At 41.3% G+C, this 22,531-nt stretch overlaps 2 protein-coding genes across 2 annotated transcripts; one reads left to right on the forward strand and one right to left on the reverse strand.

The window, feature by feature from the left end:
* The first annotated feature begins 2,104 nt into the window (after positions 1-2,104).
* Positions 2,105-13,934, forward strand: impa1 (inositol monophosphatase 1). Its single transcript, XM_088350823.1, has 9 exons — positions 2,105-2,223; positions 4,920-5,012; positions 6,766-6,896; positions 6,976-7,080; positions 8,887-8,932; positions 9,002-9,110; positions 9,188-9,296; positions 12,013-12,164; positions 13,636-13,934. Exons 2-9 carry the CDS (start codon positions 4,950-4,952, stop codon positions 13,758-13,760), a joined length of 840 nt encoding a protein of 279 aa, XP_088206949.1. The 5' UTR covers positions 2,105-2,223; positions 4,920-4,949; the 3' UTR covers positions 13,761-13,934.
* A 2,162-nt stretch (positions 13,935-16,096) lies between these two features.
* On the reverse strand, positions 16,097-22,246 carry c1h7orf25 (chromosome 1 C7orf25 homolog). Its single transcript, XM_088350809.1, has 3 exons — positions 22,139-22,246; positions 18,506-19,129; positions 16,097-17,682 (listed from the first exon to the last, which is right to left on the reverse strand). Exons 2-3 carry the CDS (start codon positions 19,111-19,113, stop codon positions 17,034-17,036), a joined length of 1,257 nt encoding a protein of 418 aa, XP_088206935.1. The 5' UTR covers positions 19,114-19,129; positions 22,139-22,246; the 3' UTR covers positions 16,097-17,033.
* Between the last annotated feature and the right edge of the window lie 285 nt (positions 22,247-22,531).

Below are 22,531 nucleotides of genomic sequence, written 5' to 3' on the forward strand. Positions count from 1 at the left end.
GAGTGGGCTTCAGGTCACGCTGTTCCAAATTCGGAATGTTTCGGCTGGGGAATTTTGATAACGGGACTCTGACGAAGGACGTCAGGCATTGTTTTGATAAACGCTCGGTGTCGTTTTGAGTTTCTCCAGACATCGAGGCGAGAGGGTGGACCCCACGTGGGGGCTTTCATTGGCACGCCCTTGGGAGGAGCCGGCACACCAGCTTGCGGAAAAACCGTGGGCAGAGGAGAAGCAGAAGATCGAGAGAGGAGGCTTGACGGAGACTCGAGACACTAATTCGGCCATATATTCGATGGAGTTCACTTAGCTAAATTATTTAAGAAATTAATTTGGTTCATTTCTCCTTTTTTTGCAATCCCATGCCTGAGAGTGTAGCCTGGACATCTTAGCTGAAAAACAGCTGGGGAAATAGCTTGAAGCCTTACTTGGTCTGAGGTCAAATTTGATCAAAATCTGTAAAACTAAACATTGTATTTCAGTCATTAAAACTGGCCATTCTGAGACGACCAGATAACTGCTCTAAGCCATCTCCAACTGTCTATTTTACCTTGGCCAATTTCTAGACATTGTGAAAGAGTTGTAAATGTTTGACTTCTCTTTCCTGAAGCTAATCACTGCTTTTGCACACCTGATAATAATCTGTGTGAAAATGTATCCCGGGTGACATTGACGCACGTTTATTTTCAGCTCTGATTAGAATACACATCGTAAAATAGCGTTCATTGGGAATTCCATTGGCAAAGCAATGTGTCAATCGACATTTGAATCGGTTAATAGAGGCTAAATTTGTTTAAAATTTAATCATAAAAGCCCAAGAGGGAGAAATAACAAAGTTTAGCAATAGCTACTGTTGATGTTAGCGCAGTTGCTGTGACTGTCTTTGCTTTGTGCCTTCCTATCTATAAGCATTCTTACACACATCCAGTTTAACCAGTTAAGACCATTGGCTCACACACTGGTGATGCTGACAATATGCCGTCTTCTAGTTCTTCTTTCTAGAATAGTGAGCATTCAGATCCAGCCTTACAAAACCAACAAGAGAAGAAATATAGCACTTTTTGCTTTTGTTGTGAAGGATTTTATACATTTGACTATAAAGAATTTTATACAATTGAACACAAGTTACATTTATTGAGTTTAATGCAAGATATTCAATCACTGTTTTTCTTCAAGGTACATTAGAAGGTTAGGCTGTGTGGAATGCATCAGACGTATTTCTGATAACAGAACTGAGTGCTGACGGAGAAGGACAGACGCACAAGGACAGACCTCGCGACGCCCTTTGGCAAGGAGGTGGTGAAGCCCAGGGTGGTTTCCCTGGCACGCCCATGGGAGGAGCCGGCACGCCATTGTGCGGGGAGAAGATGACCAATAAGAAGAAAGCTAAAAGACTTGAAGAGAGGCTTCCCAGTGACTCAGACGACATTAATTCGACTAATTCGGCCGTATTGATGGAGTTCACTTATTTCAATTGTTTCAATTTTAATATTTAATTCCCAAGAGTTGGCACCCGTAGCGGCAAGATGTCTGATGATCATGTCAGTTCCCTCTAGGTGAGCCTCATGCCTCAATGTCAAAAACAAATTTCTTGAAAAAAATGCATACTTATGTGATAGTTCATGTGTTTATTCTTTCTGTTTTTTTTTAACGGATAAAAGTGTGTGTTTTTTACCACCAGGGGGTGCTTAGTAACACACATTCCCCCTTTAAGGTTCAATGTTATTGCACTACTCTTCTTGATTGCCAAATTATTATAAACATGGCCACAGACAGACAACTCACTCTTTGCTAGCTGGATTTGAACCCGTGACCTCAGAACTGTGCCCGGATGCGCTAACCACTCATCCGCCGTGATGTTTGCCATTGTAGTTAACAGACATTTTTTGCCTGTTTACCTGATAGTTTTCTATCCTTTTTCTCTTCAAAATCTTTATATTACATGTTTTACCTGGGAGTACCACGTCCAATCTCGTTGCTTACAACTCATATAAAAGAAAAATTGATTAAAAAATACTTCTGTCGAGGATTTGATCATATATAATCGACATTCAACGTAACATGGCTTGATTTAAAAAACGCTGGACCTGTAGGGGGCGGTAGAGAGCGAGCGAACAAGCGCGAAGGAGAACATAACATGTCCCCGCCACATCCGGAAGTGTCTCAAACCGGTGATCCGCGGCGTCAAGATCAAAGCCTCCTCGTCATTTTTTCCTCTCGTCTTAAGTAAGTTATTGTTTTCCTGTTTTATTAATTTCCCATTTGAATTAGTGAGTTTTAAACTTGAAGGCAAGTGAATCATTTGTAAGGTTTTACTTATGAATGGCGCACTTTAGTTTTGCCTGTCACTGGCGACACCGAGTGTGTCGAATAAAAGGCTCAGGTCTTGTTTATTTGTGACGCCCTAAATCACAATGAGTCCCAAAGGCTGCACAGACCACAGATTATTGCAAACCACAGACTATTATGACACCATCCCCTGATCTAAAACCGACATGAGGGCAAGGAAAAACTCAAAATCCGCAAGTCAAGTCATATTTATTTGTGACGCCCTAAATCACAAAAGTCTCGAAGAGCTGCACAGACCACAGATTTTTGCAAACCACAGACTATTATGACACTATCCCCTGATTTAAAACCTACATGAGGGCAAGGAAAAACTCAAAAACCTCATTATGAGGAAAATTAAGAAACCTTGAGAAGGGACCGCACATGAGGTTATCCCCCTTCCAGGATGACCGGGCTGCAATAACAAACAATACACAGACATTGTCAACATGAAATATAAGTCATTCACACGCTATAGAATAGAAGTGTGTTTTAAACTTAGATTTAAACATTTCCACTGAGGTTGCAGATCGGATCTCAGGGGGAAGAGCATTCCACAGCACCGGGGCCCAAATGGAGAACCCTCTCGAACCTGCGGATTTCTTCTTGGCTCTTGGGATCATTAGTAGACCGGCGTTTTCAGAGCGAAGGCTCCGGACCGGAACATAAGGGGAAATTAAATCCGAAAGATATGAGGGAGCAAGTCCATGCATGATTTAGTGAAATATATAGATAGATAGATAGATACTTTATTGATCCCGCAGGGAAATTCACATTTCCAGCAGCATCCCTGAGCTGAGAACAATACAATAATAAAGCAAAAAGAATACAATATACAAATACCCAATGTGACGTGCTAATACCCACTGTAGCGTGTTATATAGAGTATCTAGATAGTGCTACACAGAATACCCATTGCAATAAAATACAGTAATATGCAATGTAGGGGGTGTGGTTTAATGTGGGCCTATACTCGCCGGGTGGAGTTAAAGAGCCTCATGGCATGAGGAAGAAAAGATCTCTTCAGTCTGTATGTGGTACAAGACTGTGACAGCAGTCTGTCGCTGAAGCTGCTCTTGTGTCTTGACATAATGCTGGATATAATGAATAATAAATGACATTTTATTTTCTGAACATTCGTCTCATTATCCCCGGTGATAATTTCACAGTTTATTTTTGTGTAATGTGTTTTATGGTAGAACACATAACAGTTTTCAATGCATGTTATATTCGGAGGATTAGTGTTTTGAATCCCTGGTTAATCGCAATAAAAGCAACTCGTTTATGTAGTAAGGAATGGCAACGGTAAGAGGCTATACTAGCTAAATAACACTTGCTAACTTATTATTATTTAACATAAAATTGCTCGGAGATACTACAAACGTACTTTGTTAAAAATATTTGTTGGAAAACCTGGAATACTTGAGTCCCTTCATTGTCATTGTGTTGTGTCGTGCTACTGAAAATGCCGGTTTTCATCCGGCTCAGATGCAGCACTTTTATCATCTGGTTGCTGTTGTTTTTTTTTGGTGTAAAGCATCATCCCACTCTTCAGAGATGATAACGACTTGTGTTATTACTATGTTGTTACTATCTTATTACCAGGTTGTAATTACTAGAAGTTAAGTCTACTACTAAAACACCATGCCAGTTAGAAATCAAATTTACTAGAAAATCCCAATGACCCATCCCTGGTGAGATATCTATATCTATTTTTCTTCCTGATTTTTTTTTAACCTAGGGAAAAATGTAAAGGAGGTAGAATGTCTTTGCGCCATTAAAGCTTTTTTGATACAAAATCATTTTTGGTGGCATTTCCCTTTTTTGGGCAGCCTTATTCAGCTCTATAGTGACCTACCCCATCGCTTGCGAAGGATTGTAACCCTGGCCTGAGAGAGTAGAATGTCTTTCTGGGAAAGCTGCTGTGTCAGCAAAACCAAAAGTGCTGAGGCATTTTCCTTTGGCCAGTTTTCACATCTGGAGTAACCTACCTCACCGCCTGTATAACATTTTCTTGATTCAATGCTGTGGTCTGGGAGAGCGGAATGTCTCTTGGGAAAAAAAACGCCCACGTATAAGACTACCCTGTTTTTTGTTCCTCTTGTTATTATTCTGGTTGTTTTCCTTGTTTCTCTTCTTGGTTTTCTTCATTCCGTTTGTCTACTTCTCTTTCTTCTTTTTATCAACGGCCACATTTGTTCTAATCCCGGGGTGTCAAACTCATTTTAGCTTGCGGGCCACATGGTGGGGAAATGGAACTCTCACGAGGGCCAAACTAATAAAGAGACAGAAAGAAAGAGAGATAGAGAAGGGGAGTAAGAAAGGGAGAGAAAGAAAGTTAGGAAAAAGAGAGAAAGGGAAAGAAATAAATTGAGAGAGAGCAAGAGAGCTAATGAAAGAGGGATAAAGGAGAGAGAGAGAGAGAGAGAGAGAGAGAAAGAAAGAAAAAGAAAGTTGAGAAAGAGACAAAAGAAAAAAGTGTGAGAGAAGAGAAAAAAGAGAGAGTGAAAGGACCCCCCTGTCCTAATCAAATGGAGTCCTAGTGAAGAAAAAGGAAAGCATATTAGCCGCCATTTTGACTCCTCTTTCTTCAGGTCGGCCATTCTTTTCGGAGGCGGACCGTCATGGCGGACGTTTGTGAAGACGCCATGCAGCTGGCGGTGGCGGTAGCGAAGCGCGCCGGACAGGTGAGCGCAAACGTCGTTATTGGCCAGGCGTGGTCAAACTACGGCACGCGGGCCACAAACAAATGGCTTTTTATGGCAATAGTAAATAAAGTACCAGAAGGTTTTCTGCAGCCCCTTAGATTCCCTGAAACTATTACATTTTCTTGAGTAAGTTTTGCGAATTTTTGTACTTCTAGGAGTAATTTTAAATCCCTATACTTTTACTTGAGTACATTTATGAACTGTACTTTTACTCCGCTACATTAGGCGACATTGAAGTCGTTACTTAATTAATCCCCTCCACGTAAGTACGTGTCTGTCCGTCTCCGCTGAGGGGCATTTTTTATGAGGCAACACTCCGGCAGGCGCTACCCTGTTTAACCAATCAAACGTAGCAGCCTCGTCACGTGACCATATTTAAATTCAGCGGGGGAAATTTTGTTTACGGATGAAACAGATGGAAAATGTCGCTTAGCAATAACGATTATTTAGTCTATTTTTAAATGAAATGTATTTTTGTGTCGGTTGGATGGACTTTGATAATTTGATGATCTGATTGGTTGTTTTAAAAAAGCAATAAATACCATGTTGCTACAGTACTTGAGTCAGTTTTTCACCAAGTACTTTTTTACTTTTACTCAAGTAAGTATTTGGATGACTACTTTTACTTCTACTTGAGTAATATTATTCTGAAGTAACAGTACTTTTACTTGAGTACGATTTTTCGCTACTCTACCCGCCTCTGTAAAGTACTACTAATAAAAACTTTGGTGCCAACTTTGTCTTCACTGGACCTTTGTATACTACAACAGCAAAAAACTACAACAGAAATACTACAAAAGTATTACACGTAGAGTTTAAAAACAGGAACCTGATATATTATTTTGTTTCGATCTGAAAAGAAATAGTATAGAAACACTCAAAAAATTCTAGTGCAGTAATCATATAATTCAAAAATACTAGCACAGAACTATTACAAAAAAAACTACTAAAGAAATATTATGAAGATACGAAAAGAAATACTATAAAAATACTACAACAGAAATACTACGACAGAAATACTACAAGAATACGATGACGAAATACTACAGATATATTAAAAAAAAAAAAAAACTACTTGTGAAATACTTAAAAATACTACTATGGAAATGCGACAAAAATACTACAGCAGAAAGACAACAAAAATCGGCAAAACTAAAAAAAAAAAGATAAAACTACAGTAATACTACAAAAATACTGTAATAGAAGTACAACTACAGGAATAATACAAAAATACTACTGTGGAAATATTACATAGGAAATACTACAGCAATATCACTACGGTAATACTATAATACAAAAACACTACAAGAGAAATATTACGACAGAAATACTACAAAACAACAATGATATAACAGATATTATCATGATTACCGATTTGATTCACCTGTGCCTGCTCATTTGGCGCCAACCGTCGCGAGTTCTGATTGGTTCCTGTCACTATCCGAACCCAGTCCTTTCAGTCCCCTGTTGTCAGTCCGTCTGCGAACCTCTGTTTATACTAGGCAAGCCTTTTTCGACCCCGACTCCCACCTATCCCGTTTTTGCCCCCATCTGTCTCCAGCTACGACCTGTTTTGTTCCTGACCACGTCTGCTCTCCCGTCCCGGCTTACTTCTACTATTGAAATGCAACAAAAATTAGACTGCAAAAATGATACAAAACCTCTAAAAAGAAATACAACTACAGTAGTACTACAAAAGCGGTTAACTTCCATTGGCCGGTTTGTCATGCAGGTGGTGCGCGAGGCGGCCGGCAACCAATCGGTGATGCTGAAGAGCTCCTCCATCGATTTGGTGACCGAGACGGACCAAAACGTGGAGAAACTCATCATGGCCGCCATCAAGGAGAAGTTCCCCACGCACTGGTAACCCGTTCTCCCCGTTTGACGGACTCAGTCGCCATGGAAACAAACCGGATCACGATCGGGTCTCCTCATTGGTCAGTTTCATCGGGGAGGAGTCGGTGGCGGCGGGAGAACGTTGCGTCCTGACGGAGAAGCCCACCTGGATCATAGACCCCATCGACGGGACCACCAACTTCGTTCACACGTGAACTCACTACTTCATCATGTTTGTCTTTGTCTTCTTCTTCTCGTTTTCTACTTGTTTGTTGTCTTTAACTTCTTGTTCTTCTTCTTGACCGTCTTCTTCTTCTTCATCATGTTTGTCTTTGTCTTCTCATTTTCTATGTGTTTGTTGTCTTCAACTCCTTGTTCTTCTTCTTGTCCGTCTTCTTCTTCATCATGTTTGTCTTTGTCTTCTCATTTTCTACGTGTTTGTTGTCTTCAACTTCTTGTTCTTCTTCTTGTACGTCTTCTTCTTCTTCATCATGTTTGTCTTTGTTTTCTCATTTTCTACATGTTTGTTGTCTTCAACTTCTTGTTCTTCTTCTTGTACGTCTTCTTCTTCTTCATCATGTTTGTCTTTGTTTTCTCATTTTCTATATGTTTGTTGTCTTCAACTTCTTGTTCTTCTTCTTGTCCGTCTTGTCCTTCTTCATCATATTTGTCTTTGTCTTCTCATTTTCTACGTGTTTGTTGTCTTCAATTTCTTGTTCTTCTTCTTGTCCGTCTTCTTCTTCATCATGTTTGTCTTTGTCTTCTCATTTTCTACATGTTTTTTGTCTTCAATTTCTTGTTCTTCTTCTTGTCCGTCTTCTTCTTCTTCATCATGTTTGTCTTTGTCTTCTCATTTTCTACGTGTTTGTTGTCTTCAATTTCTTGTTCTTCTTCTTGTCCGTCTTCTTCTTCATCATGTTTGTCTTTGTCTTCTCATTTTCTACATGTTTTTTGTCTTCAACTTCTTGTTCTTCTTCTTGTCTGTCTTTTTCTTCTTCATCATGTTTGTCTTTGTCTTCTCATTTTCTACGTGTTTGTTGTCTTCAATTTCTTGTTCTTCTTCTTGTCCGTCTTCTTCTTCATCATGTTTGTCTTTGTTTTCTCATCTTCTACATGTTTGTTGTCTTCAACTTTTTGTTCTTCTTCTTGTACGTCTTCTTCTTCTTCATCATGTTTGTCTTTGTTTTCTCATTTTCTACATGTTTGTTGTCTTCAACTTCTTGTTCTTCTTGTACGTCTTCTTCTTCTTCATCATATTTGTCTTTGTTTTCTCATTTTCTACATGTTTGTTGTCTTCAACTTCTTGTTCTTCTTCTTGTCCGTCTTGTTCTTCTTCGTCATATTTGTCTTTGTCTTCTCATTTTCTACGTGTTTGTTGTCTTCAATTTCTTGTTCTTCTTCTTGTCCGTCTTCTTCTTCTTCATCATGTTTGTCTTTCTTCTCATTTTCTACATGTTTGTTGTCTTCAACTTCTTGTTCTTCTTCTTGACCGTCTTCTTCTTCATCATGTTGGTCTTTGTCTTCTCATTTTCTACATGTTTTTTGTCTTCAACTTCTTGTTCTTCTTCTTGACCATCTTCTTCTTTTTCACCATGTTTGTCTTTGTCTTCTTCTTATTTTCTACGTGTTTGTTGTCTTCAACTTCTTGTTCTTCTTGTCCGTCTTCTTCTTCTTCATCATGTTTGTCTTCTTGATCTTCTTGTTCTTCTTGTTGTTTTTGTTTTTCTTCTTTTTTCTTTATTGTTTTCTTCATTTTGTTTGTATTTGTCTTCTTGTTTTTCTTTGTTCCGTTCGAGTTCGTCTTTTCGTTCTTCTCATTCTACTTTTTCTTCTTCTGGTTCACCCTCTTTTTTTTTCCATGTTCGTCTCCTTGTTTTTCTTGTTTTTTCTTAGTGTTCTCCTTGTTTGTCTGTATTTTCTTCTCGTTCTTTATCGTGTTTTTCTTTTCGTTCTTCGTGTTTGTCCTCTTGTTCTTAGTCTTCTTCTTTTTTTTGTTTCAACCTGCGCTGCTCCGCAGATTCCCATTCGTGGCCATTTCCATCGGATTCGCCGTCAACAAGCAGGTAGGCCGCCTGTCCGACGGTGCCCGCCACGAGCCCCGCCCCTCACGGCCGTATTCATTGGTTCCCCAGGTGGAGGTGGGCGTGGTCTACAGCTGCCTCCAAGATCACATGTACACGGCGCGGCGGGGGAAGGGCGCATTCTGCGACGGAAAACCTATCAAGGTTTCCTCGCAGCCAGGTGAACGCACTGCCCACCTGCTTGAGTCTTTCCACAAACAGGAAGTGACATCACCACCTCCACTTCCTGTTTGGCAGACATCCGACAGGCCATCGTAGCCACAGAGTTCGGCTCCAACCGAGACCCTGAAATCGTCGACAAGATCTTCTCCAGCCTCAAAAACGTGGTCAGCATTCCTGTTCACGGGTAGGCAGTATTTCTTTTCCATAGAATTTAGTCAGACCCAAGGGCATGCTCCTCTGGAATACAATGCTGTCCATTTTAAATTCAAACCCTCAAATCAGGGGCTTTTTTTTTTTTTGAGTTTTGATTTTAAAAAGCGCATAAAAAGAGAACTTCATCTGTCACATGCGGACTTACCTAAAATGATGTCATTACCGAATGAGAGTAGACGACTTTAACAAATCCAAAACTATTGATCAACAAATTAAAAACAAAATTGCAGTTGAAGAAATGATCATTATTTTTATTATACAAAAATATAACTAAATTGGAATGCTTCTCTTTTTATAGTAAGCAATTTAGAGAGCGGCTGGCTAGCATCGGATAACCGCCACTTCAAGGCAAAAAACAACTGTGGAAATACTCAAGGGATTTTACATAAATACTACTATAATACTACTAAAAAAATCAAAATACAAAGTATTCTACAGTAATACTATAAAATACTACAAAAATATTAAGAAAATATAACTACAGAGATGCCAAAAAATACCATTGTTGAAATGTGTTTAGAGTAATACGATAATACTGAAATACTTATCCATGAATAAAGTATTTTAAAAATACAAATGTGGAAATATTATAAAAATGCTACTTCAATTATCCTGTAATACTACTACAGAAAAATTCCAAAAATACAACTGCTGAATTACCACAAGAATATGACAGGATACGACAAATATTCTTTTACAGAATTATTACAAAAGTACTTCTATGAAAATACTATAATACAGAAATCCTACAAAAAATACTACTATAGTAACTAACACTGTAATAGGTCAATCCTACTACAGAAATATTACAATAAACAACTGTGGAAATACTCAATGGATATCACATAAATACTACTAGAATACTACTACAAAAGTCAAACAACAAAATATTCTACAGTAATACTACAAAATTATTACAAAAATACAACTAGTTGATACCACAAAATATTACAGAAATACTACAAAATGTAATTGTTGAAATGTTTTTATAGTAATACGATAATGCAGAAATACCAATACATGAATAAAGTATTTTAAGAATACAAAATATTATAAAAATGCTACTACAATTATCATGTAATACTACTACAAAAAAATACCAAAATAAAACTGTGGAAATACCACAAGAATACTACAGAGATACGACAATTATACTTTTACAGAATTATTTCAAAAATACTTCTATGAAAATACTATAATACGGAAATCCTACAAAAATACTACTACGGTAACACTATAATAGGTCATTCCTACTACAGAAATATTACAAAAAACAACTGCGGAAATACTACATATTATATAAATACTTCTAGAATACTGCTACAAAAAGCAAATTACAAAATACTACAAAAATATTACATAAACACAACTAAAGTGGGGCAGCACGGCGGCGCAGTGGTTAGCGCTTGTGCGGCACAGTTCATGTCATGGGAACCTGTCGTGGGTTCAAATCCAGCTCCAGACTTTCTGTGCGGAGTTTGTATGTTCTCCCCGTGCTTGCGTGGGTTTCCTCCGGGCACTCCGGTTTCCTCCCACGTTCCAAAAACATGCATTTCAGGTGAATTGGCCGGTCCAAATTGTCCCTAGGTGTGAATGAGCGAATGAGTTGTCTGTCCCCGTGTGCCCTGCGATTGGCTGGCAACCAGTTCAGGGTGTCCCCTGCCCACTGCCCGAAGATGGCTGGGATGGGCTCCAGCCTCCCCGCGACCCTAATGAGGATAAGCGGTACGGCTAATGAGAGATGAGACAACTAAAGTGATACCCTAAAATACTACAAAAAATATATTTGCTGAAATGTTTTTATAGTAATATGATAATCCAGAAATACCAATACATGAATAAAGTATTTTAAGAATACAAATGTGAAAATATTATAAAAATGCTACTACAATTATCCTATAATACTACTACAAAAAAATACCAAAATAAAACTGTGGAAATACCTCAAGAATACTACAGAGATACGACAATTATACTTTTACAGAATTATTTCAAAAATACTTCTTTGAAAATACTATAATACAGAAATCCTACAAAAAAATACTACTACAGTAACCCTATAATAGGTCAATCCTACTACAGAAATATTACAATAAACAACTGTGGAAATACTCAAGGGAGATAACATTAATACTTCTAGAATACTACTACAAAATATTCTACAGTAATACTACAAAAAATATTACAAAAATACAACTACAGTGATACCACAAACTACTACAGAAATACTACAAAAAATATAATATTGAAATGTTTTTATAGTAATAATACGGAAGTATTAATACATGAATAAAGTATTTTATACCACAAGAATACTACAGAGATACGTCAATTATACTTTTACAGAATTATTTCAAAAATTATGAAAATACTACAATACAGAAATCCTACCAAAATATTATAAAAATGCTACTACAATTATCCTGTAATACTACTACAAAAATTTACCAAAATAAAACTGCGGTAATACCACAAGAATACTACAGAGATACGACAATTATACTTATAATACAGAAATCCTATAAAATACTACAAAAATCCTACTTTTGTAGTGTTTCTGTATTTTTTGTTTTTCTAGTATTTTTCGCGGTAGCAGTTTTGTAGTATTTTCGAAGTACGATCCGTCGGTCTGTGATTGGTGGCGGGCGGAGGCGGGACCGGTCTAACGGCTTCCGCGATTGGCTCAGGATCCGCGGGGCCGGCAGCGCAGCCATCAACATGTGCCTGGTCGCTTCGGGTTGCGTGGAAGCTTACTACGAGATCGGAATCCACGTGTGGGACGTCGCCGCCGGCTCATTGGTTGTCACCGAGGCGGGAGGAGTCCTATTGGACGTCCAGGGTGAGTGCTCGTCATGACAATTCACTCTTCTTAGACAACCGGCTCTTTTGGCTCAGCTCCATGCAACGGCTCTTTAGATTTGTTTTGTTGCTTTAATCCAGATATTACCAACTGTGATGTAACGTGATTCATGAAAATAGATAGATAGATAGATACTTTCTTCATCCCCGAAGGGAAATTCACACTTCCAGTAGTATCCTTGTGTTGAAAAATAAAACAAAAAAAGACAGAATACAAAAATACCCAATATAACATGTTGATATAGAGTATTTAAATAGTGCTATGGAAAATACTCAGTGTAGTAAAAATAGGGTAATATGCAAATGTAGGGGTGGGGTTTCATGTGGGCTTTTACTCCCCCGGGTGGAGTTAAAGAGCCTCATGGCATGAGGAAGAAATGATCTCCTCAGTCTGTAAAATAGTGACTTTACCCGGTAACTAGTTACTTTAGAGCAGGGGCATCAAACTCATTTTAAATCAGGGGCCACACAATTGAACAAACATTCTCGGGGGCCGGACTAGTAGATTAGAGAGAAAGAAAAAGAGAGTTAAAGAAATAAGAGAAAGAGAGGGAGAGAGAAAGGGAGAAAGAGAGAGAACATGAGAAAAAAGAGATAGAAAACATGAGAAACAAAAGATAAAAAGAGAATTAATGAGAGAGGGGAAAAGAAAGAGAAAGAAAGAAATCCAAAGAGACAGGGAGATAAAAAAGAGAAGGTGGGACAAAGAAAGAGGGAAAGGGAGAATGAGAGAGAGACAGAGGGTGGGACAAAGAAAGGGAGAAAGAGAGATAGAGAGAGAGAACGTGAGAAATAAAAGAGATAAAGAGAGAGAGGGACAGAACATGAGAAACAATAAAACGAGAAACAGTGAGAGGGGGAAAGAAAGAGAAAGAAAGAAATCCAAAGAGAAATAGAAATATAGAGAGAAGGAGAGAAAGAGAGAAGAGAGAAAGAAAGAAGGGGAAAGCAAGAGAGAAAGAAAAGAGAGAGAAAAGGGCAAAAGGAAGAGAGAGCAAAAGACTCAGAGAAAGAGACTAAGGGAAAAAAAGAGAGACACAGAGAGTGATAAAGAGAGGCAGAGAAAGAAATACAAGTACAGCATCTTTGTGCAAGGCACATGGCTTTGCCAACATCAAGTGGATATATTTTAACCTGCAGCTCATTTTTCTCTTGCGCTTCTCTGAGCGTTGTCTCGGGGGCCGGGTTCAATCCCTTAGCGGGCCTGATCCAGCCCACAGGCCGCCTTTTTGACACCCCAGAAAAGACTCTAACCACCTCCCACTTGGAGGACATGGCTCTGGTATATATATATATATATATATAAAACATTGGAAGGAGAAACCCTCCAATTACGAAATTCTTGTAGAATGACAATAAACGGCATTTGTTAAAAAGTAGGAAATAAAACTCCCTTTTTTTTTAATACGGGAAGAAAAAAACTCTGTTCCTCGATGTGACGGTGTGTGCAGGAGGTCCGATCGACTTGATGTCCCGCCGCGTTTTGGCCGCCAACAATCGGCGCATCGCCGATCGCCTGGTCCGAGAAATCCAGGCTTTCGTCGAGCCGCGAGACGATGCCGACCCGCCGCTCTAGCTTCCTGGTACTTCCTTTTATAAGTCACTCCATTATCCCCTGATGACTGACACCCAAACGTAGAGCGTAACTCTCAAAGTACCTATCTAGTTACGATTAAACTTATACACGCACATTGAAACCGAGTGAAAATAGCCAAAACATAAAAACAATCAAATAAAACGTTTGCTACTTTGCGCTTTTGTTATAGCTGTCTTACGGATTTTCATGGTGCAATGTGTTCTGCATTCTGATGGGCTAAATAGGAGAAGATGCTTTCTATCGCCAACAAATGTGGACCTCTCCAAACGCTAAACCTGCTCTGAAGCCGCATGAAGGCTCATAGCGCTTCCAAGCGGCTTCTGGAGCTTTTTTAAAAATGTTTGATAATAGAAAAATATATGGTTTAGGGTAAATGCTATTTTCCATAACGACCACATGATGGTGGCAAAGTATCATGTATAGAGAAGTGGATTGGGTCCTTAATTGATAAGTTGGTGACGCATAACTATTTTATAAATCATTTCTATAAATTATAATTTAACAATTCAGAAGTTATTTATAAAAAAAAAGTTTATAAAGTGCAGTATTTTGTTTGTGAAACAAATACTGTGAAGCCTGTGAATCGGGTTTGTTCTTGAGTCCTAAATAAATACATGTTCCTACTTTGTGGAGTTTCACGTTTCGTGAAGGGGTCTGCTCCCACCAACCTGTAGAAGCTGCGAGGCCTTCATATTTCTTGGATCGTGCAATCTTGAAAGCTTAAAAATTGAACAGTTGAGACACTCCATATCCATTTTGTTTTCAAAGATTTCCCTCTGTGCTTTTGGGTACTGTGCAAGACCTTTTCTTGTTTCTCCGGGCAGAAGTATCATGTCCTGGTACTCTGTGCTTGAGATGGCCACACCGAAACTGAACACGGTTGTATTTTGTAAATAATTCTAAATCTGCCACAATTAAAGATGCATTCTTGGCAGATTTGAGAGTTGTAGGTTACCTTGTGAGCAAAGCAGAATCCATCAAAAAACAAAAGACGCCTGTTTCTAAAAAGTAGTCGGGTACCGTATTTTCCCCACTATTAGGTTAAATTTCTTTTCTGGTTTTGGTGCGACTTATACTCCGAGTGATGTATGCTTTCACACACAAGGCCATTTTTCTAAACGGAATAGCACATTATTCATTTTATGACTGATGCTGCGGGCCAGTAAAAATGTGATCACGGGCCGTTACTGGCCCCAGTGCCGAAATTTGGACCCCCGTTTTATTTTCAATTGCCTTTCAAGATGAATTGTTTTTAGTGTTTCAAATCAATTTCCCCTAAAATGCGACTTATGTTTTTTTCCTTCTTAATGCTGCATTTTTGGGCAGGCGCGACTTATACTCCAGTGCGACTTTAAGTCCGGAAAATACGGTCGTGCTTTTATAGGAATTACACCTTTCGAGTACTTGTTGCGGGAAAAATTCCATTCCAGGAACGTGTTCCTTTCCGAGGTGTTCCCGATTTGGCCAGACTTGATCGAATTCTATTCTACGTGGACACCTGATTGGCTGAGAACAAATTAGCCTTTCCCAACATGTGAGAGACCCTGAAAACCTTTATTGATCCCATTTGATCCCAACATGTTTAGAAGCTAGAAATTTCCTCCATTTTTTTAGGCTTTCTCATTCATTTCTATTTTTCTATTGATGCTTTTTCAATATAACGTTTTCAGTGATAGCAAATTAGTTTGCAGCGGTGGTCCATGCGCTAAGGGTAGTTAGCTTTGTCTTGATAGAGGTGTAGCACAACTCTGGACACACAGTTATTCAGACGATATGAATGTCACCCTTTTTTACGGATGAATTGATCTTTACTTCGGGCAGCATGGTGGTATAGTGGTAAGCGCCCAAGCGCCACAGTTCTGAGGTCATGAGATCGAACCTTCCTGTGTGGAGTTTGCATGTTCTCCCCGTGCTTGCATGAGTTTCCTCTGGGCACTCCGGTTTCCTCCCACATTCCAAAAACATGAATGTCAGGTTGATTGGCCTAACCAAATTGTCCATAGGTGTGAAAAAGTGAGTGAGTTGTCTGTTCCTGTGTGCCCTGCGACTGCTGGCTACCGCAGCCTTCCTGTGTGGAATTTGCCTGTTCTCCCCGTGCTTGCGTGGGTTTCCTCCAGGCACTCCGGTTTCCTCCCACATTCCAAAAACATGCATTTGAGGTAATCGTCCAGTTCAAATTGTCCCTAGGTGAGAATGAGCGAGTGAGTTGTCTGTTCCTGTGTGCCTTGCGACTGGCTGGCCACCAGTTCAGAGTGTCCCCTGCCCACTGCCCGAGGACAGCTGGGATGGGCTCCAGCACCCCCGGGACCCTATTGAGGATAAGCCTTGCAGATGATGGATGGATGATTTTTATTTCATTTTTTTGCAATGCATCTGTAGCTCAATGACCACTGCCATTCTACTAATACCACATAGGGGTCCTCAAATACCGTCAAAATACTTATAGTTGATAAAAACAAAAAAAAGTCATTACATTTTTAGCTGGCGATGTACCACAGGAATTTTTCATGTACCTTGGCTCAGATAAGGTTGACTAACACCGCACCAGAGAGGGCCCCAATACCCCTTGTATGTAGAAAAAGATCGAGTCCTTAGCCCTCTAGTGGTAGTGTCTGGAAATTCAGCTCACTTGGAAGACACCTCAAGCAGCTTGTGTATAGAGATAGTACTAAATGCTGTTTCTGTGCACATTTTTTTAACAGTTGCTTTAAATTCCATGACTGTTGCAAGCTAAACTTTGTCCTGAGGACTCAAGTTGACTCAAGAACCTTTGTGAAAACCCTAAAACGTTTTGGTTTTCTCCCCCAACCGTTTTAATTTTTGAACAGAATTCAAACAATACACCGGAAATTGTGACTGTATCGACCGGTAACACAGACGCTTGCTACTCCCGTTGTCCTTCGGAACGAAAATTGGGAGCAAATAATTCTTGTATTCCACTTGGAAAGTGGAATACAAGAATGGTTTCCTGCTCAAAATAGAAAGAGGACCTCGTGCAAGGAAGGAACTAAAAAGTCTTAATGTTAACTGTGTTCTGGACAGGCATGGCCCTTCACTCCTGAGCAGAAAAAAGCAGAATCGCACTCCTCACCCAATAACCACCATGCATAACTGCGATTGGTTCTCGGGAAGGAAGCAACGGAAAGAGTCTTGGGAAGGGCGTGTTCCTCCACTCCCCGCCCTCGGTCAGTGCAGAAAAGACGCAATCCGATTGGCTGCCACTATGCTGAACCGCTGGAAAAATAACGGGTGTTATTCTCGTTTTGGGTCGGGGACCGGCGTAGCCCTCCACTCCTTGCCCTCGGTGAGCGCCCGCGGTTGGTGCAGAAAGACGCTGAATCGCACGCCCTGATTGGCCGCCGCCCTGACGAATCGCGCGTTGGCCGTCACGGTGACGGCCCTCAGCCAATCGCCCGTCCCGAAAATCAACAGCGATCTTCGGTTGACTTTAGCGCTCAGTGTCAGTGCCGACGCCCGCTCTGAGGGCCGGTCCTCCACCACCCGAACCCTCGCCAACAGGCGGCGGGCGCGTTCCTTCTCGTGGGGTCCCCCCAGGGTCTCCAAAATTAGCTGAAAATCGGTGACGGCAGCCCGGCAGGCGAACAGCTCCTTGCCCGCCATGACGCCGTCCAGTATGGGGAGCAGCGGCGTCTGGCGTTCCTGCGCCGCCTGCTCGGTCAGGACCGGCTCCCGGAAGGCGAGGCGGCAGCGCCCGTGGCACAGCGCCGACACGTAAGCGATGAGCGCCGTGATGTCCAAGTTGACGCGGTCGCAGTCTTCGCTCGGCGCCGCCGCGGGAAACGCTAGGCTCGCTAATACCGTGGCGCGGTCTACCCGAGTAGGCTCCGCCTCCATTTCCTGCTCGTCTTCGTCGCTGTCCTCATCGGGGGTGAGAACGGCCCTAAAATAATGGAATCGGCATTATTGCTAATAAACAGTGCATACAACCAGATAATACAGAAGACTCCAGGGTATACATGATTCCCTGTTAGCATGCAGGCTCCGGAAAGCTGACAGTTTTGTTTGGTCGAAGTTAGCCCCGGTAGCAGTTGACTTGTTGGCTAGCCTGCCGTGCCCATTCTTCTTTGCGTTTGTTGCTGCGGTTGTTTTTGGTTTCCGGCCATCCTGGCTTCTTACTGCATGTTTTCGATGAGCCAGTCTCCCATGTTGTTCCGCTGATCCGTCCCAGTTAGCCCTTTTTATCAGCCAGCTAGCCTGCCGTGTCCCGGCTGGTTTAGCCCGTTAGCTCTGTGTGTTATTTTAGCCAGTTGCGACAACGCCTAGCCATTTTCCACAAAAACTACCGGAACAGGGCCAAAACACATATGCTGACTGACTCGCTGGGGTGCTGGTTTTCTTCACATGACGTCACAGCTCAAAGACGAGAATTGGAATATGGCGGCAGTAGCTCAGGAGGTAGAGCGCTCGTCTTGGGATCAAGGGATCCCAGTTCGAATCCCGGCTCGTCCGTGTTACATGTCGAAGTGTCCTTGGGTATGACACTGAACCCCTAATACCCCCAATAAGCAGGTTAGCGTCTTACATGGCTGCAATACAAGCCCGCTATTGGGAAATGTGGAGCACATTGTAAAGCGCTTTGCGAAGTCATTGACTTGAAAAGCGCTATAGAAATTCAGTTCAGATCAATATACCAATGACGTATATTAGATATTTTGCAAAATACATGTGTGTTTTAGAATTTGAATATCCCTTCAAGATGTTACCTGTGGTCCTGATCTTGGACGTCATCCTGGGTTGTGACGGCCACCACGTCGCCACGCACGGCCACGCCCATTTCCTCCAAGCAGCGCACCATCGGACTGGAAACGCCATTGTAGAAGGCGAAGACCACCCGCGGGTGCAAATACTCTACGGGTTGCTGTCGACTGGCGCAAACAAACTCCTCCGCTTGCCCGATGACGCTCCTCGCCCCGAAGCGGCCGCGGCCTTGCCAAATATTGTGTAGCGCTTCCGCTTTCCTGCCCACCGCCTTCACCCAAGTGCGCCCGCCGTCCGCCACCACGTCCACGACCAGGGTGCGCTTCTGTTCGTCTTGGTCCCGGTAGGCGAAAACGCGAAAGAGCGCCACCACGCCTTCCAGACTGTCAACCGACGTCAACACGGCCGCCAGGTGGGTCAAGTTGGTGCTGTGCAGGTGAGACTCTTTGACGGACAGCTGCCCCGCCTCCACGCGCTGCAGAAAACGCAATTCGGCGCGCAGTTTGCCGCAGAGTTTGCCGCGCCCTTCCACGTTGGCGCCGATTTGCTCGGCGCGCTGGCACAAAGCTTTGGCAACGCCCATTCGCTCCTCTAACGTGGCCTGGAGAGACATCTTGTGGGCATCATACCTGGGCACACGCATAATGCAAGACGATCGGTGATCGGAATTCCAGATTTCTTTAGAGAAGCCAATGGATTGGCTTGCTATAGAGCTGGCTGATGGGAATTCCAGCTTTTGTAAGACTGTTTCTCCACCGGAGAACTACTTTTGGGTCACAGGCCTTTGCCTTAGCAAAATAATGCTAAGAAAAAAAAAAAGTAAATTTCACTCCTTAACCAGATCACAGCAAACATGAGTTGCCACTCACCGATTCCCAAAACCGACCACTTGCCTGTTAGACATACTTCCTGGCTCATTGGTTTAATCGGTTTTCAGGTTCCTTGGACCTGAAGTTTGAAATATCAACATATCGCTGTCCTTAGGTGTTACAGTAGCTTTTAAGTCTGCTTCTATTAAAGCCACACTTACAACCCAGAAAGTTTATCTAATCATAGACTTTTGTCAAACCTATAATTTTCACAGTCAGGATTCAGGGCTAATCACTCCTCACCATAGAGTGCTGGAAAGCCGGAATAACCTTTCATAAGGGAGAACAGTAGTTACTTAGCTACACATTGACAATCACCTGTCCCTCTCGGTGGCTTAAATTATTTCAATATTAAAAAAAATAATAATAATGCTGCACCACATTGGCAGACTTCCCTTGGGAGTACAAGAAAAATCTTATAAAACCGTCCTCTTTCAAAGTTTCTAGAACCGTTTTAACCCTTCATGTGGCAAATGGCCATACTGTATATCAGGGGTCGGTAACCTAAGGCTCGCGAGCCATATGTGGCTTTTCATGTGTACATATGGCTCGGAGATAAAATGGAACATGCACGGTAATTTAATGTACAATGTACAGATGTGAAGCCAAAATCATTTAGACTTCAGAAAAAGGGTTCAGTCCATTCAACATTTCTATCCATCTACCTTGGTCATATCCCTCAAGAGGAGTGACCAACAGCAAGACAAACACATACAAAAACAAAAAAAAACAATTTTGGACCATGGCCAACCCATTTGCACAAACACCCAGACAAGTTAAGCACCTCAGCACCCAAGTTGGTCATGCTTTAGTCCCTCCGGATGAGACGGGACACAAGAAAGCGGCTGTGTCACTCAGGTCAAGGTGACAAAACACACTCTTCTGTTCAACAGCAGGGCTCGACAGCTTTCGCTGGTTTACCCCTGCCGCATCATACGGTTCCCTGCCCATCCCTTAAAACGCGTCTAAACATCCCACTATCCTTTTAGAACACCTCTCCACTCATTCCTATCCCCATCAAGAGCTCTAGCTTCCACTAGATTTAGACCTCTTTCCTGCAGTGGACTCATAACACCATCCATCCACGTCAAGCGCGGCCTTCCTCTTGGTCTTCTTCCATTTACTCCTGCTCTGTAGATTCTCTTCAACATTCGCTCCTTATCCATCCTCTCAATGTGTCCAAACCAACTCTCTTATCCACACGCTTGCTCAGTTCCACTACTACTCCAGTTCCGTCTCTCACAATTATACATAGGACACAATTTTCTTTATAGTGTCACCCTAACAGACCACATTTTGGCTGCAGATAGTTAAATAATCCTTTATGTAGAAGCTCACTAAGCATTCTTACATACTTTATAATGAAAAGTCACACAACAAACTTTAACCCATTCGCTCTGGCAAAGCACATAGGGCAATTTGATTGGGTAAGCGGTTAAAAAGGGCGGAGCTATACATGGGACAGGACGTGAACACTCCCTTCTTGCCAGCCACCGTCTGCACTAAAGGTAAATTTCTTGGTATTCTCATTTGCATTTTTTGTGATAATATTACAACCTGTTTTATTAGGACAAAAATGACAGTTAAAATATAAGTAACTACGAGAGATTTTAAGTGGTATATTTATAGTGATATAGGACACAGGCTCACGAATCATTATTTTTTCATTAATATCAGCAAATCAAACGGTGAAATAAAATGTGCTGGAAATTAGCTTTAGTCTGGAGCGGTTTTGTTGAATTTGGTCTCGCAAGACTAATATCAAAATGCTTTCGCTTTTATGGCCCAATAAGGTTCCTGACCCCTGCTGTGAATGGTTACTTTAGCAGTCAAACCCCGATGAATAACTTCCTTTAACATTGAGCTTTTTCTTTTTTAAATATTTTCAGACCTAGAGCATTTTCATTGTTTTTGTTGTCGTTTTTTAACCTTGACTGGGAAGTGACTATATTTGGTTATCGATTCGCAAAATATGAATTAAAAAAAAAAAAAAAACATGATAAAAAGTCACACGAGTTAAAAAAGAAAACATTCTTTCCTTTCTTTCAATAGGTTTCATATAAAAACTTAATATCAATGCAGTGTTTTGTAATTTGCATAGATCGTTTTTGAGTTTGAAAAAAGCAAAATTATTCCGTTAATATGTATAATTTTTAAAAATTAATTTCCCACAATAACTGCACGTGTTTTCGTTGACAACAAAGGGTAACCCAAATAAAAATCGTTTTTAAAAGGAGCAAATTAAGCTTTAATTGTCCCTAGGTGTGAATGAGCGAGCGAGTTGTCTGTCCCTGTGTGCCCTGCAATTGGCTGGCAACCAGTTCAGGGTGTCCACTGCCCGATGATTGCTGGGATGGGCTCCAGCACCCCCGCGACCCTACTGAGGATAAGCGGTGCAGCTAATGAGATGAGGTGGGACGTTGACCCGACCAATGTGGCCGCGACGTAGGCACGCTAGTTAGGGGATGCTAAAGGGCGCTGACGTATCTAGTCTTCTGTAAATATCTGTGTTCGAGTCCCGGTAAGGTTTTATGGCGTCCCTGGGACCAGAACTTGCCTGAAGGATCAACGAGACCATCCTCTGCTAGCAAAAAACGCCAAAAAGAAGCTAATTCTAGTTTTATACAACGGCCGTTTAGTGGATTTACGCGGCGAACGCGGAGCGAGCTAAACGACATTTTATTCTCGAACGAAGCTACAAAGTATTCTAAGAACATAAAGTACACAAAGTAGTACGTCAATAATGAAAGTATTATCACTAAAACTTACACAAGAACGCTGAGTCATTGAGCTAGTGTTTACTTGCGCAGCTAGCTTTGTAGCCACTTCCGCCTTGATAGCCACCAGCGTGACGTTTTTATAAGAACCGGCGCCAGGACACGCCCCTTTTGGGAGAGCACCGCGCATGCGCACAACGACATAGCCATGTAGATCGTCTTCGGTGGCCTTTCTTGAATTTTAAACAAAATGTGTCAAAAAGATCAAACTTTGCTGTTGGATCAAAAATCAAACCTTATTACATTTACAAAAAAAAAATTGAGGATACTTATTATAACGGGTTTGTCAATTCATTTTGTGCATATGTTTTCATAATAGTTATAGATAAAAGCAGCAACAGCGAAAATTTCTGAAGAGCCGATTGGGAGTCGAAAAGGTCAGCCA

Source organism: Urocampus carinirostris, chromosome 1 (assembly GCF_059441175.1).
Source record: "Urocampus carinirostris isolate Australia breed hairy pipefish chromosome 1, RoL_Ucar_1.0, whole genome shotgun sequence".
In the NCBI taxonomy this organism is placed as follows: Eukaryota; Metazoa; Chordata; class Actinopteri; order Syngnathiformes; family Syngnathidae; genus Urocampus; species Urocampus carinirostris.